Source organism: Aulostomus chinensis, chromosome 11, assembly GCF_037954235.1.
Source record: "Aulostomus chinensis isolate RoL2024-O1b breed Wild chromosome 11, RoL_Achi_v1.0, whole genome shotgun sequence".
Classification (NCBI taxonomy): Eukaryota; Metazoa; Chordata; class Actinopteri; order Syngnathiformes; family Aulostomidae; genus Aulostomus; species Aulostomus chinensis.
This window is the reverse complement of record NC_141330.1, coordinates 4,549,283-4,562,987: the sequence shown is the minus strand read 5'-3', so window position 1 is coordinate 4,562,987 and position 13,705 is coordinate 4,549,283. Positions and strand designations below refer to the sequence as shown.

Below are 13,705 nucleotides of genomic sequence, written 5' to 3'. Positions count from 1 at the left end.
TGACACTGAGCACCTAAATAATAAGGGATATGAGGGGCTAGTGCGCCCCCTGTTATTTTATCATGTTAGGTGGCCACGGATGGTATGGGTGAGGGTGGTGAGGGTGTTTTTACCGCGAGGCCTGGATATCGGAATGTATTTCCCAGGAAATACCGCTAGGATGAGTTGCATGGTGAATCAGTGGAAAAAAAGCAGATGTCATGATAAACTACAGCCTTGATCACATGATGGCAGATTCTATTAAGTATGACTAACATGCACGTCATACTAATCTCAGTTTGATAAAGGTAAACCTGGCGGATGAGATGATGATTCCCCTGGTTAGCATGACAAAACTCACCTTAGGGTCTGGCTCCGTGATGTCCGAGCTGCTTGTGCAGTAGGCTGGGCTGGATCGGGCCAGGGGAGGGCGTGATACATAAAACATGTCTTTGGAGGCTCGATGGGGGTGATCACGGTCCTGAAAACTCATCTGGGAGCGGGATGGCATGATCCCACCGGTGGAGGTAGGGGAAGGCAAGCGAGTGATATCTATAGAGCTGGGGAGGTCACAGACACATGAACACTCTGGAGCAATGTGTTCCCACACTTTTACCCCCAAAGATCATAATCAGAGTGACACAGACGTAGCCTACCTATTAAGATCCCGCATCATGAGATTTTGGAACTCGGATGAAATGCCCCTATTGAAGCTTGGCCGTGACAGCAGCCTGTCTGTCTGCCTCTCCTGGACCCTGTCTGTCTGATGGCTGGGCTGCCTCTGGAGGTGTGGGTTACGCAAGGCCATGCTAATGTCATTCAGGAGGCGGGGCAAAGGACCCAGTTTGATAATGGCATCCTGCAGTTGAAGGAAAAATAAACAGACTTTTGCAGTAGATTGATAAAAAAATTATTATTATACTGTAATGTAATAGTTTCATAACCGTACCACCACATTTCCACCTCCTGTCCTGTATTTGCCAGTTAAAGAGGGCTTTTTGCCAATTAATGACTTACATCCTCGTTCAGATCCAGCGACCTATTAAAAAAAATGAAATCACAATGGCCTAAACTGAACCGGCACGAAGTGAATCAAGTTGTTGTTTTAGAAGCATTGGAGGAGTTTTAAATTCAGTCCAGATTTGGATATGAAAATGTTGATTTTTGTTGTCTAAGAGAGATCTAGGATTATATAATTCAGCCACATTCGCCTCCCGGCCCATGTTAGCAAAGGGCTACATGGCTGTGGCCAGCTCAGCTAACGTGAGTCTCTGGTACTCTGCCCATAGAGCATGCTCAGTAGGGACCCTCACGGCACCAAAGAGATTTCCCTGGCGGCGATTAGCTCAATGACCGCTGTCAGACCTCATTTGGTGAAAGAATTATATGGATTGAATATTGGATATGAAGGCACGGATGATGTGTGGTGTTTGCGTTCACCTTGCTGAGCTGAGCCATGACCTCCCAGAGGAGACTGTGCAGTATCGACAGCTCCCGGCCCAGGTCAATGTATCCCTCAAAGCCACCTGCATTGCTGACACTATCCAGGTTGGAGATCTCATACAGGAACTGCTGCATGGAGCCCCACTCCATCTCCAAAAACTCATTCATGAAACACATGTACTCCTCTTTACTGCCAAACCTGCAGGTGGGAGGACGGATGGGAGGGAAGGAGAGGGGTAGGTGGATAAGGATAGACAAGAGGAGGAAGTGAGAACAAGCAAAAAAAACAACAACCCAAAAAACAAAACAAGTCAGTTATACTAAATGTCAATAAGAGTCACTATTTCTGTAAATCTTAAAGGAGGGTTCAATTTCATGTTTCAGTTTCAGTTCGGTGTGAATCCCAAAAAAATATTAAATTTAAAATGTCAAATAAAGAATATTTGGTTAGGAATGAATTTGGAATTTTAGCATTGCTGTGTGGCTGGCGATTTGTTTTCCAGCAAAACATACAGTAGAATTAGGACAAACTTACACTCACTGACAAAACTGCATCACCATGGAAATTTGTGCCATGAACGAACGCCCATTTCCAGTCGTTCAACTAGCGAGGGGCAAACACTGAACTTGCCTAGTTCTGCTTCTATGCTGATAACACTGTCATTACAAACCATTGTTTGTCAGCAGGGTGACATTAAAAACTATGAGGCTGACTATAAGGGGTACAAAGTAAAATAAATCAAACTGACTTGGAGAAATTGGCCAGGTTTTGGACTACTTTGGCGATGAGGGTGAGCGTTCGCGATGTCTGCTCGTCGGGATACTCCTGGGTGAGGTTGAAGAGCGACGGGGACATGATGGCAGGGCACAGGAAGCGCAGGAAGAGGGAGCCACTGATGAGACGGTCAGCGATGTCTTCCCGACCCCTCTCAGCACAGCGCACTCTCCAGGAGGCAAATACTTCTTTGAGCTCTCGTGGGAACACACTTTGAGGGGTTATACTTCATGTCAGGATCACACAGCTTCAGCTCGTGGTGAAAGAAGTCTCACACATATTCAATACAGAGGAATAACCACACTCAGAACCTATTTTTTCCCTCATTTACTAACCACTCACCAATGGGAGTTAACAATCTTGCAGAGTGCCAGTTCACAGCACATTCGGAGATTGGCTTGGTGGTCTGGGAGCACAGAGGGTGGGGTTCTCATGGGGTCCACTTCGCAATTTTCCTCTGACTCATACAAGGCCCTTATGAACTCCCCTGCAGATGACATTTTCATTAGTAAAAGCAAAACTGCAGAAAGACCATCTGAGTGCCCTTAATACACAAAGCAACAACAACCAATTTTCGTCCAAACTATTTCTCTATGGGAGCGTGAAAGATTTCTCCATCAACTGCAAATTACATATGAGATTACCGGCAACATTGCCGAAAAACATAAACAAAGCAAATGTAATGCGGAGGGAATTGACAAACTTGCGGTTCACACGAGAGGATAAACGTGGGAGACATAATGGCAGATTTTTAACCGATGTTTTTTAACATTTAATTGTGATAAACACTCCAGACGCAGGATCACACACGCGGGTCCACCCTAAATCAATTAATCCTTTAATTCAAAGTCTTGACTTTCCAAATTATCCCATTATTTTGAAACTAATGCAACAATGCATGTGACTTTTCAATACTGGTAAACATGAAGAGCCCAAATAGCCTGACTCACCTATAGCATCCTTGAGGTACTTATGTCCTATCAGTTTGAGGTACTCTTCTATGGCTTTGGTGGCCAGAGTGTTCTCTCTGAAGATAAGGTGTTCTCGGTCGATGAATCTGTCTACCTCACACATCGCCATGTCTGACAGGAAGTCCTGGAGAAAAACAAGTCAAAATCAGACGATCAACAGAAACAACAGATGAGTTATTTGTCTTTTCAGAAGGAAGACTGCATGTCCTGTACCTTAGCTTTCCCAGTACTCTGCAGTATATGCACCAGCGCACAAGCCACTTCCTCTTTGCTCTTGACGCTCAGCACAGGCTCCAGCACAGCACACAGGGTGCGGTAATTATTGGTGACATACTCGGCAAACTCCTTGTACAGCTCCATGGGCAGTATGTTCATGGTCTGGAAGCGGGATTTGAGGCGTAAGGATGCGTTTATGATCTTCCCCCCGCCAACACCAGCTCCCTTGGTGAGGACGCTGGGCTGGATGACCGGGTACCACTGCTCCACAAACTGACGTCCGGTGATGCTTGAGATGGGGATGCTTACAAGTCCTAAATATGTGCTCTTTTCCTTGGAGGGGAAGGGGGGAAAAAGAAGATGACCTGTCATGATCAACATTCTTAGAAAGCTTCTGTTGAAGTTTATAAAATAATTTGAAAGCTTGAAAAGTAAAAAAAAAAAAAAAAAGTTAGTGAATGCAGAATATCAGGACAATCGGTGACGAGTCAGTTTGAAGCGAGAAGTTACTTCTGTTTTTCTATGTTGGCATTCTTGAGGCTAAAGTTTGGTTTTGCTGTGGCAACAGCGGCCTCTGCTGCCTGAATGAGAAGATGCAGGATAATAATATTTTGTTGGTGCCAAAGCGGCGGGGTACCACACTATTTGGGACAAATGGGTAAGAGAGAGAAGCATTTTAAAAAAGAAGAGATTTCATCAGGGACAGAAAGAAGGGATGATGAGCTCAGATTTGGTTTCATAGAAGTAGATGAGAAAATGGTGCTCTGTCACAGTGGATTTATTACCACTGTGAACGTTTACTTAATGATTTTATTTTCTCATGTGCTAGTTTAAAGACTTCTCCAATGCAGCACGATGTTCACTTTGACAACTTAAACAACTGTCCCATTTATTGTGAAAGAGATGATACAGCAGAGTGTGATTTAGGTTATTAACATCCTGCTTGACGGTGTTACCACAGCGACCTGTGAGTGTCACCCCCTCCCAACACACACACACACACACACACACACACACACACACACACACACACACACACACACACACACACTTTCACCCAAATATGGTCGCTACATGTTGGCTACGCCCTTTTATATGTGTAAGAATCAATCTTGGGAAATTCCCAATAGTTGCATATCGCTGCTTTAAAACTGCCAAACACAAATTGCTTGGGGGGGTTAATCAAACCAAATCACACAAAATGGCCATAATACAGTAGAGTATCTGCAGGGCGTTGATGGAGTTGTTGATCCATGACAATGATTCAGTCATTACTTCATCAATTACTACAACTGTTTCTGTTTCTTTCTCTCAAGTCTGTAATCTGGAGCACTCACAACAGAGACTAGACACCCATTTCCCTGAAACTATGGGCTTCATAACTGAAACAAAGCCACATAAGAAGCAGGAATGCTTCATCGTGGGTTCAAACACTGAGCACATAACACCTCAAATTTAAGGAAGAGAAAACTAAAGCAAGGCAAAGCTCCAGTCCTGATTTTTGGACAGATCTCTCTCTTTTTTTGTTTACCTTGCGTCTCTTCTTGTCCGTCTCCTTGTAGAGATGAAGGCGTAGGTTGCGGACAGCTGGCAAGTTGTTAAACTCAAAGTGCTCCCCCCAGAAAACGGTGTCGGTGCGGGGTTTGCTGGTGGTGCGTGCGTACAACATGTCGTCCAAACAAAGTTCGCAGTAGTAGCGTTTCTTGGCTGGAAGCTCACGAGCCTCAATGATCCACAGTTTGAGCACATTGTCCACTCTCCGGCTGTTGTCCTGCACAGAGACGAAGCGAGGTCAAATCAGGTCAAGAGCATCTTAAGAACAAGTTTCCAAGAGAGGATGTGATACAGTGCAGTCCCACGATATGTAAGCACAGACAGCGTGTATGAACAACAGTGACAGCAGGTTAGCCTGCAGGAGAACAGACTTAATGGCAGGAGAGGGGTGGCTGGTGACATGGCGGCGAGCCGATTGTGTGATGTGCTTGATAAATTGCTCTCAACTGTAGACTTGAATACAAAGACACAAGACAGCATGACAGGGAGAAGTGGTCTAACTGGCTGAAAGAAGTACAAAGAGACAAACAGCACAAAGCGCGCGTGCCTCAAAGATGAGGGACGAACAATGGTGGTGATGTTTGGTGGTAGACAGCTACACTTCCTAATCATGATCACAAAGCACAAGCTATTTTTGACATCCCCCATGGGAGGTTGATTGCAAAGTGATGTTTCAGCGAACAGGGGCTGAGTCATTTCAATTGGGCTGAAATGTCATTGTTGTTAGCCCCCTGTTTAGTTCAGATCATTAAAGTCCCCATTCATAGAGCCTAACACACGAGATCCGAAGTTCTTAAGTTCTCAATTTCGTGCTCTTTGATAAGCAGTGCCAAACACATGGCATAATTAATTCTTTGTCTGAATGTGCTGGGCATCTGGTGGCTCAGTTTGCTACTGTGCGCGCGCGCACACACACACACACACGCACGCACACACACACACACACACACACACACACACACACACACACACACAGCGCAGCACCACCAGCATGTCCTTCGTCTTATCACGCTACATCTTCCCCAGTGTCACTTACTATCAGAAAATTAATAGAGCATTAAAGCAAGGTGAAGTGGCTACTTTGCTTTCAAACAAGGGATGATCTTAAAAAGCTGCAGAAAGCTAAGATTCGTAATGATTATCTGTCTCTGCAGCGAGTCTTATCTCTGTCGATGCATCTGCTCTGGGATGTGCGTGTTGTTTGGAAGGGGGCTCAGCCAGGAACCCCGCGGCCCGAGCATCTGGACATTCAGCTCAGGTGATGTTTCATCTCAGCCAAGCTTATAACTCCTCGTCCCCGCTTGCCATCAAAGCTGCATATCTTGCATTTTTAATAGCAGAAAAAGGACGATATGGGACATTTTCACAGAACTATGAAATCTGAAAATAAGGATATTGGCTTTTACTTGGAGCTGCTATGAGGAGTTGAGACTGAAACTTTAAAGCTGCACTAGGAAAGACATGAATGCCATCTTCCCTGCTTCAGTCTCTCAGTAGAGTTGAAATAAAAAGAGAACAATCCCACCGGACATGATTGCCTAGTGTGGACAGACACATACGCTCAATAGTCCACTTTTATTCCAGTTTTTGTCCTTAGTCCAAAAATGACAATATTCCGATTGAGCCATTTGCATAGCAAAGGAAAACAAAGATTCCACGAATAACTCTGTTTCAGTACAGCCATGAAAATTCTGACTGGTAAGGCTTGTCAGAAAGACAAAGGGCGGAGCTAAAGTTTGTCGTTGTCATTTCCCTCCAGTCCGGCGAAATTATCAGACACTATTGGGCTGTTTCATTTATCTTACTTTGCATTCAGGTACAGACAAGTGTTGCCGTGTCAAGTCTCATTGTTTTGTTTGTTTAGTTTGTTGTGAGATTTGTAATGATTAGGAAGACTTTGGATGTATTTCGGGAAGTGACTCTTAGCGGTCTACGTGGCAGCATTAAGCTAGCACATTCACGCATCAGGCCTTAAAAGGTTGTAAATCGATGCAAATGTTTCAATGTCTGTTCTTCAAACCTGGCCAGAAAAGTCTTCAACAGAAAATACGAAAATATCCCGTTTAAAATAGCCTCATCAAATTCAGAATATTGTTATTTTCTGAGTAGTGGAATGAGTGTGCATGTAAACACAGCAACTGTTTGATCTTTTGCCTCTTGCTCCTTCAGTATCACACACACACAGACACACACACACACACACACACAGACACATGCTGGGTTGATGAATGTGACCCCGCTCTGTGTGATTTATTGACATGACATCAAAATAACAATTTGGATCTTCCAACTATCAACATGACCTCGTGCAACTTTAATATTTGCTTGGAAAAAAGTGACTAAATTCAGACACACACACACAAGGATGGAGTTCACACAGAGAAATGAAGCGGTGCGCTCTTGTTGGCAACAGACGACGACGTGAGACGGGGAGGAGAGAGAGAGACACACAGACAGAGGGGACGTCGTTCTGCCTCTACCGCATCCCTTTCTCTCCCCTCACCTTGTTGGGCTTGACAGCTCTCTGCAGGTTCTCGATCCATTTGTCTCTCTCTGCTGCTGAGCGACACGCAAAGCACTTGGTTCCTGACGCCGTAGTCACCTGAGGTTATAGCCAATGGTAAATTCAACAACCACAGCCATTAGTAACTATGGAGACTGCTACTAAGGCCCCCCCCCCCAAAAAAAAACACGTCTTGAATTCACTCTCAACCTCTGTCATGTTCCTCTAATGGAAATGTGATGGAAAAGCTGACAGCAAATTGTGTGCAGACTAGAGCTCATTTCAGTGTCCTTGTTTCTTTTCAGTTGTAAAAAAGTGTTTTCATTTCACAGTCTCTTTCACTTCCCTGTCACTTGTCAGGATGGAACAATGTTTTCCATTGCATTTACCGCACTTTGTTTAGAGAGTGTGCTCTTCTTTGTCTAGACTGTGCAGCTGACCTCTCACCTCAAAGCAGTACTCCTGTCCCAAGATGCTCGAGTGGACAGGTTTGATGATGGCGTCCTCATCCAGCGTGAGGTCCAGCGCCTCGGCAGCGCTGCTTGGAGACAGCAAGGACTCATGGGAGTGGGACTCTTTGAAGCTCTGCATCAAACGGGTCCTGGGAGGAGTGAGTTGTTGTTAGATGTATGTGTGTGAGTGTGAGTGTGTGTGTGTGTGTGTGTGTGGGGGGTGGTGGTGGGGGTGATAGGGTTCTTATTGAGGATGGCACCACATTTCATTTGTATCTTTTGTTAAAGGAACACGCCATCTTTCCCAGAGCCAGACAAGAAGCTAAATATTCTTGTTTGTGTTTCATTAGAGAGCTGAGAACCACAGAGACCAGCTGACCTCTCGTTAGCTGAAGGCAATGAATGGAAGTGGATGGGAGATGTCAGCATTGCTCCATCAAAATTCAAATACTCGTGTACTTTCTCCAAAGCAATATTTGCCTGCCTTACTTCGAATAGAAAATGAATGCAGCCATCGCTGTGAAGTAACAATTTAAAATCGTCATTTTAGCATGAAACCCACCACTTCACCAACTGGAAGCAGTGATTTGATGCAAATCAAAAATGTTGGTTAGCAAAATGTTTGACAAAACCAGCGACTGTTACCATTAATCGTGGCCACGTTCATACAAAAAGATGAGGGGGATTTCTTCTCGACCTTCCAGGAGGGAAGGGCAGCAATCTTCTTGTCTGGCTCTGAGGAACACGGCGAATGAACTCGTTTCCTAAAAAGTTGCCATGTTCCTTTAATGAATGACAAAGTTCTGTGCAACACAGTGAAGAAAGCAGTCCAAAATATCCACGTTATCAATGTGCAGGGCCAAGAAAAAAAGAAAAAAAAGAGACGCTCAAATAAAGACAGTTTTTGCCTCGTCGAATATTTGTGAAGTTCAGTGAGTGAGCAAAGCAAAATACGCAATGCGCCGTGGAGGAGTGGTGGATACAAACCAGGAAGATGTCTGTCCAAGCAATGTTAGATTTCCCTTTAAAGACAAATAATTACATGTGTTTCAGTCGGTCCCAGGACAGTCCACCCTCGTCGATCGGTGCCAATAGTGGCGAGTAATTATGCAGCCACGCTACTAACCCTCTACGGTAATAACAGAGAAGAAGTAGACCACACAGCTAAAAAGTTGGGAGACATTCTGAAACTATCGGCTTGAAATTATTTAACATGCAACCATAAAGTGGACAGAGATCCAAGCGTTTCGCGCCACCATATTCAACGAGTTGTATTTTAAAGACAAAAAAAAGAGAACCCGTGCAAACTGAATGGACTGCTAAATGGCTGATCCCGCACTCTTATTTTGAAAAGCTCATTAGAATCTTGTTTGAAATGTAAATAATTGCTCTTAACATGTCAGCAATGACACACGATCAAAGGGAAAGAGTCTGCGCTGTGTGTCACTGCTCCGTCTACCTTTGCCAGCTCATTAAACGTAGGAGGACTGGTTGTCCAACGGCAGCAAACACTCATCTGACAATCTCAGTTTTGGGTCGCAGCTGATTTGAAAGATGTGTCCACTCCTTTCAGGCAAACCTAAACATTTAATAGCTTTTTTTTTTTAAAAATCAGTGATTCTTCATAAAAACCATTCATCCTGACCGACATGGTTCACATTCCTGCTCACCTACACACTCACTCACTCACAAACACACACACACACACACACACACACACACACACACACACACACAGGGCAATAAAAACACAGAGCAGCTCAGCTGACAGTCACAAAGTCACTTAGACAGACCGATGACGACACAGCGAGTCTAACCAGAGGACGAGGAGGGACGGTCAGGTGTGACGAAGCAGTCAGAGAAGAAAAGGAGGGATTAAAAAATAAAAAGATACTGTATATCCTCTGGGCTGCGTTGGGCTCTCAGCTTCTCCACTGCGCTGGCAATGCTTTTGTCTACTTTCAATCACAACGCTCATCAACTGATTACATGTAGGAGACCGAGGGGGGGGGGGGGGCAGAGAGAGGGGGGGGGGGAGAGGGAGAAAGAGAGAGAGAGGGAGAAAGAGAGAAAGAAAGAGAGATAAAAATAGACCCAAAGGAATGAGTCAGATTGTGGGGAACACACAGAGGAGGAGAGCGAAGGAGTGGGGGGAGGTCACGAGAGTACGAAGGCTGAGAGGAAGAAGTGAGGGAGAATGTCTCTCAGAGGAAATCGAATTGATTATGTAAACAGAGGATCCTTTGGAGATGAAGAGAGTGAGAGCACGGATTAGAGGAACGAAAGGAGGAAGGAAGGAAGGATGTGAGAAGGCTGGAGAGGAGGGATTAAAAGAAAGAGTGCCGGAGGTAAAACAAGGTCTATAAGCAAGGTGTGGGGAGACACACACACACACACACACACACACACACACACACACACACACACACACACACACACACACACACACACACACACACACAGGCGCACACAGAACTGCTGAACCAAATCTATCCAACAACCTCAGCACCGAGAAGCGAAGACTTCATTTGTAAACGAAATAAATGTAAATATCAAAGAGAACACGTGTAGTTCCTACCTGCAATAACAAACCATCAAGCAGAACAAGTGTCAACATGAGCACACGTCGCTGAGCTGAGGAGCTCAGATGATTAGCGTTAGTTAGATTAGTGTAATAATTTATTGACAAATATTTAATCTCCAGTTTAATCTCACTAGACATGCAGGAAATCTCTGTGTACGTGTCCGACCGCACAAATGACGTTAGCGTGGCTTCCTCAAGGACGGTTCATCCGATCAACATCAAACCACCGCCGTGCTGTGCTTGAGGGTCCGGGGGTCCGGGGGGTCCGGGGGGTTCTGGGGGTTCTGAGGGTCTGAGATAACAGGGCCGTGGAGATGTTCGACTAAGATGAAAGCACTTCAGAGATGATGGACCACAGACAGAGCAAACTAGAACGGAGCGATGAGAGAAGGGGGTGGGACAGGTGGAGGAGGTGGGAACAGCAGAAAATAGGGCCCTCCAGGGTGAAGACTGCCGCAATCAGCCTTTAAAGCACTTTCGCATCGTCCTGCTGTTGACTCAGACCATTCCTTTGTGACAATGAATCAAATCTGGCGGTTGTGTTGCTGCTGCTGCTGCTGCTGCTGTTGTTGTTCTTATAAACACACAATTTCTGGTTCAGAAATGTTATTTTGGTTGGCAGAACATGAACAAACTGCAGTTTCTGTGACTGCTCATTCATTTAGCGATCATCAGATGTGACGATTCCCTCTGTTTTGTTTCCTCATAAACTGCACGCACGTTAGCTTTGGCCCATAATCTGGCAAAAAAGAAAAAAAAAGAAAAAAGAGCCATTATTAATGACACTCCAGGCGAAATTGTGCTTTTGCTGACGACTTCTTGACATTTTACAGGCCGAATGATAAACTGATGACTGAATCAACGATGAAATCAAATCGGAAACATACCGCATAAACTTTGATGAACTTTACTCGAGGTGTCTGAGTTATGGAAGCCACACGACAGTTCTGAATAAAGGAGGATGATCCCAGATCCCTTTGACATTTACAGTAGCAATAAATCAAAGTAATTACTTCCAAAACAGTCAATATTTCAAACAAGCAGATGTTAGAGCCTGTTTGGGAGCGCAGAGACATGTTTATGGCTGCGTGAATTTCTATGCGTGCTGAGAAAGGGCATGTGTTCTCAACAAAACCCTCCCTGGATGAATAAAGATTAAAAAAAAAAAAAAAGGAGAATACCAATGAAGAAAGCTGCATCGTGGTTAGAAACATCAAGAGTGAAAACAGATATTAGCCACGAGAGTCTCTGCAAACAACCTTGACCTCACAAGAATCTTGACTTTTTTTTTTTTTTTTCCTTTTTTCTTCTCAGCTCTGTGCCTCCTCAGACCAACCGGGGATAATAGACATCTACAACCTTCCCAAATGAATAAATCATGCGGGAATGCACCTCGGCAGACACCTGGCCTGAAAAAGCCTCTCCCGGGTGCACTTTTGCCCCGTGTTTATGGTATCAACACGACCTTGTTCACACCTGAAGTTTGTCTCCTCTGTCATTGCTAAGTAGAAGCTTATAAATGAACCCAAGAGGCAAAACACTCGTGACACCGTGGGGTGATGTAGTGTTCGCTGATCTCCAACATTCATCAGGAGACGCCCGGGAGAGCAGAGGGGATGTTTGGCGGCAGCTCGGACGTTCCGTTCGCACAAAAAGAAAAAGCTGCTCGAATCCCAACGAACACGAGGCTGTCAAACAAACAACTTGACACCGTTATTCGAACTCAGCAAACTTCAGGGGTTGTTTTTTTTTTTTTTTTTTTTTTCATTCAATGCAATCTTTTGTTTCTCCTCCTCCTTCACAAGGGAAGGGGGAGGGGGGAGCAAAACCTCCCCCCTCCCCCTTCCAGAAAACAAATAAACTTTCCTCAATCAACACCAACCAAATCAGAGTCTGATCTGAATACTTTCAGTTCTGCTGCAACTATCTACACGATACAGAGGCGGTATAATTAAGCAAATCTCCCACAGACTCATTATGGTATGTGCAGCCGCCATATGGCTGTTTGTTGGTCACCATGGAGACAGGGGGACGTGTTTTCATTGCACCAGCAGAGAAACGGTGACGGTGCTGAGTGTTTTAATTGTAAGTGACACTGCACACCGGGGCGTGAGAGTGTAAAATAAACAGCCAGCTAAAGACAGACCTTTTTTTGTGGACGGACAGGTGCCGTGTTCCTGCGTTCATAGGTCCAAATTCCAATACAACTTCCAGGAAAAGAGCAGCGCCGGTAAACACACGTCTAGCCTGCACCATGAAATGATCATTTCCAACACAATAAAATAACAGATGTCATGTGCAGCCTCCTCCACATTACTCATGGAATAAGAATGAGCTTTTCCTCTAACGGATGCTGACTCCTGACTGCTTTATACTTTTCAACGCCGGCTGTGTTGTTGTGCTCCGTCCTGAGATCTGCTTCCAAAACAGATGTCTTGTAGATGGACATCTTAATTGTTTGCGATGTAATTGTACTTATATATATATATATTTAAAAAAAAAAGATTGCATGCTGAAAAATAATATTACTAAAGAAGAAATAAGAAAAAAACAAAGTCAGAGTGACCTGACAGAATGCATGTGAAATGACCATGACTTCATCGCAGCGCATTACACGGTGGTGGCGGCGCATTACATAAATCACTGAGCAACCTTTTCCTGGTGGGCTCGCTAATTCCCTGCTTCAGCAAAGTCGTGCGACAGGCGGTGATTACTGCGGTTAAAACACAAGGAAGACCACCGTAGGAGGCAGGCTGGGGAGGTTGAGTCCTGCTGCAGGTCCATCAGGACAGCTTGAACCTCAAACATCAGGACTCGCAGAGTCGCAATAAAGGAAAAGAACAGAAGGGGGGGGGGGGACCCTGAACGGGATAGAAGTCGCTCCCTCACTTCAACTCACCGGTGGCTGTGAGATATTACTTGTTTTATCAATTCAGTTATTTCATGTTATAGTTAAATATGGTAGCTTAAAATCAATTAAATTGAAGGATTGAAATTGAAATTTTATGTTATGGCCTCAAAGTACATAAACTGTGGGAACAAAGTGTGATTTGGGCTTTAAAAAAAATAACAGAATTGAGGGAATAAATCAAATCTTGTGCCCTGATGACAAATACATGAAAATACATACACACGAAAACCAAACTAATGTCCCCGTGGTCTCTCCAGGGCTTCGTACTCAGCCTCCGCTGTAAAACACTACTTCCCGACAGTGGATGTGATTTCATT

General features: G+C 44.6%; 1 protein-coding gene across 3 annotated transcripts in view; it reads right to left on the bottom strand.

The window, feature by feature from the left end:
- syngap1b (synaptic Ras GTPase activating protein 1b) overlaps positions 1–13,705 on the bottom strand; it is a 142,783-nt gene that overhangs the window by 21,401 nt on the left and 107,677 nt on the right. For all 3 annotated transcript variants that reach the window (XM_086217831.1, XM_086217832.1, XM_086217833.1), the window contains exons 7-16: positions 7,889–8,042; positions 7,442–7,540; positions 4,916–5,155; positions 3,382–3,717; positions 3,148–3,292; positions 2,540–2,684; positions 2,172–2,408; positions 1,420–1,621; positions 636–838; positions 341–539 (exon numbers count right to left, since the gene is read on the bottom strand). In XM_086217831.1, coding sequence (XP_086073957.1) covers positions 341–539; positions 636–838; positions 1,420–1,621; positions 2,172–2,408; positions 2,540–2,684; positions 3,148–3,292; positions 3,382–3,717; positions 4,916–5,155; positions 7,442–7,540; positions 7,889–8,042 — 1,960 coding nt within the window. The remainder of the gene's footprint in view (positions 1–340; positions 540–635; positions 839–1,419; positions 1,622–2,171; positions 2,409–2,539; positions 2,685–3,147; positions 3,293–3,381; positions 3,718–4,915; positions 5,156–7,441; positions 7,541–7,888; positions 8,043–13,705) is intronic.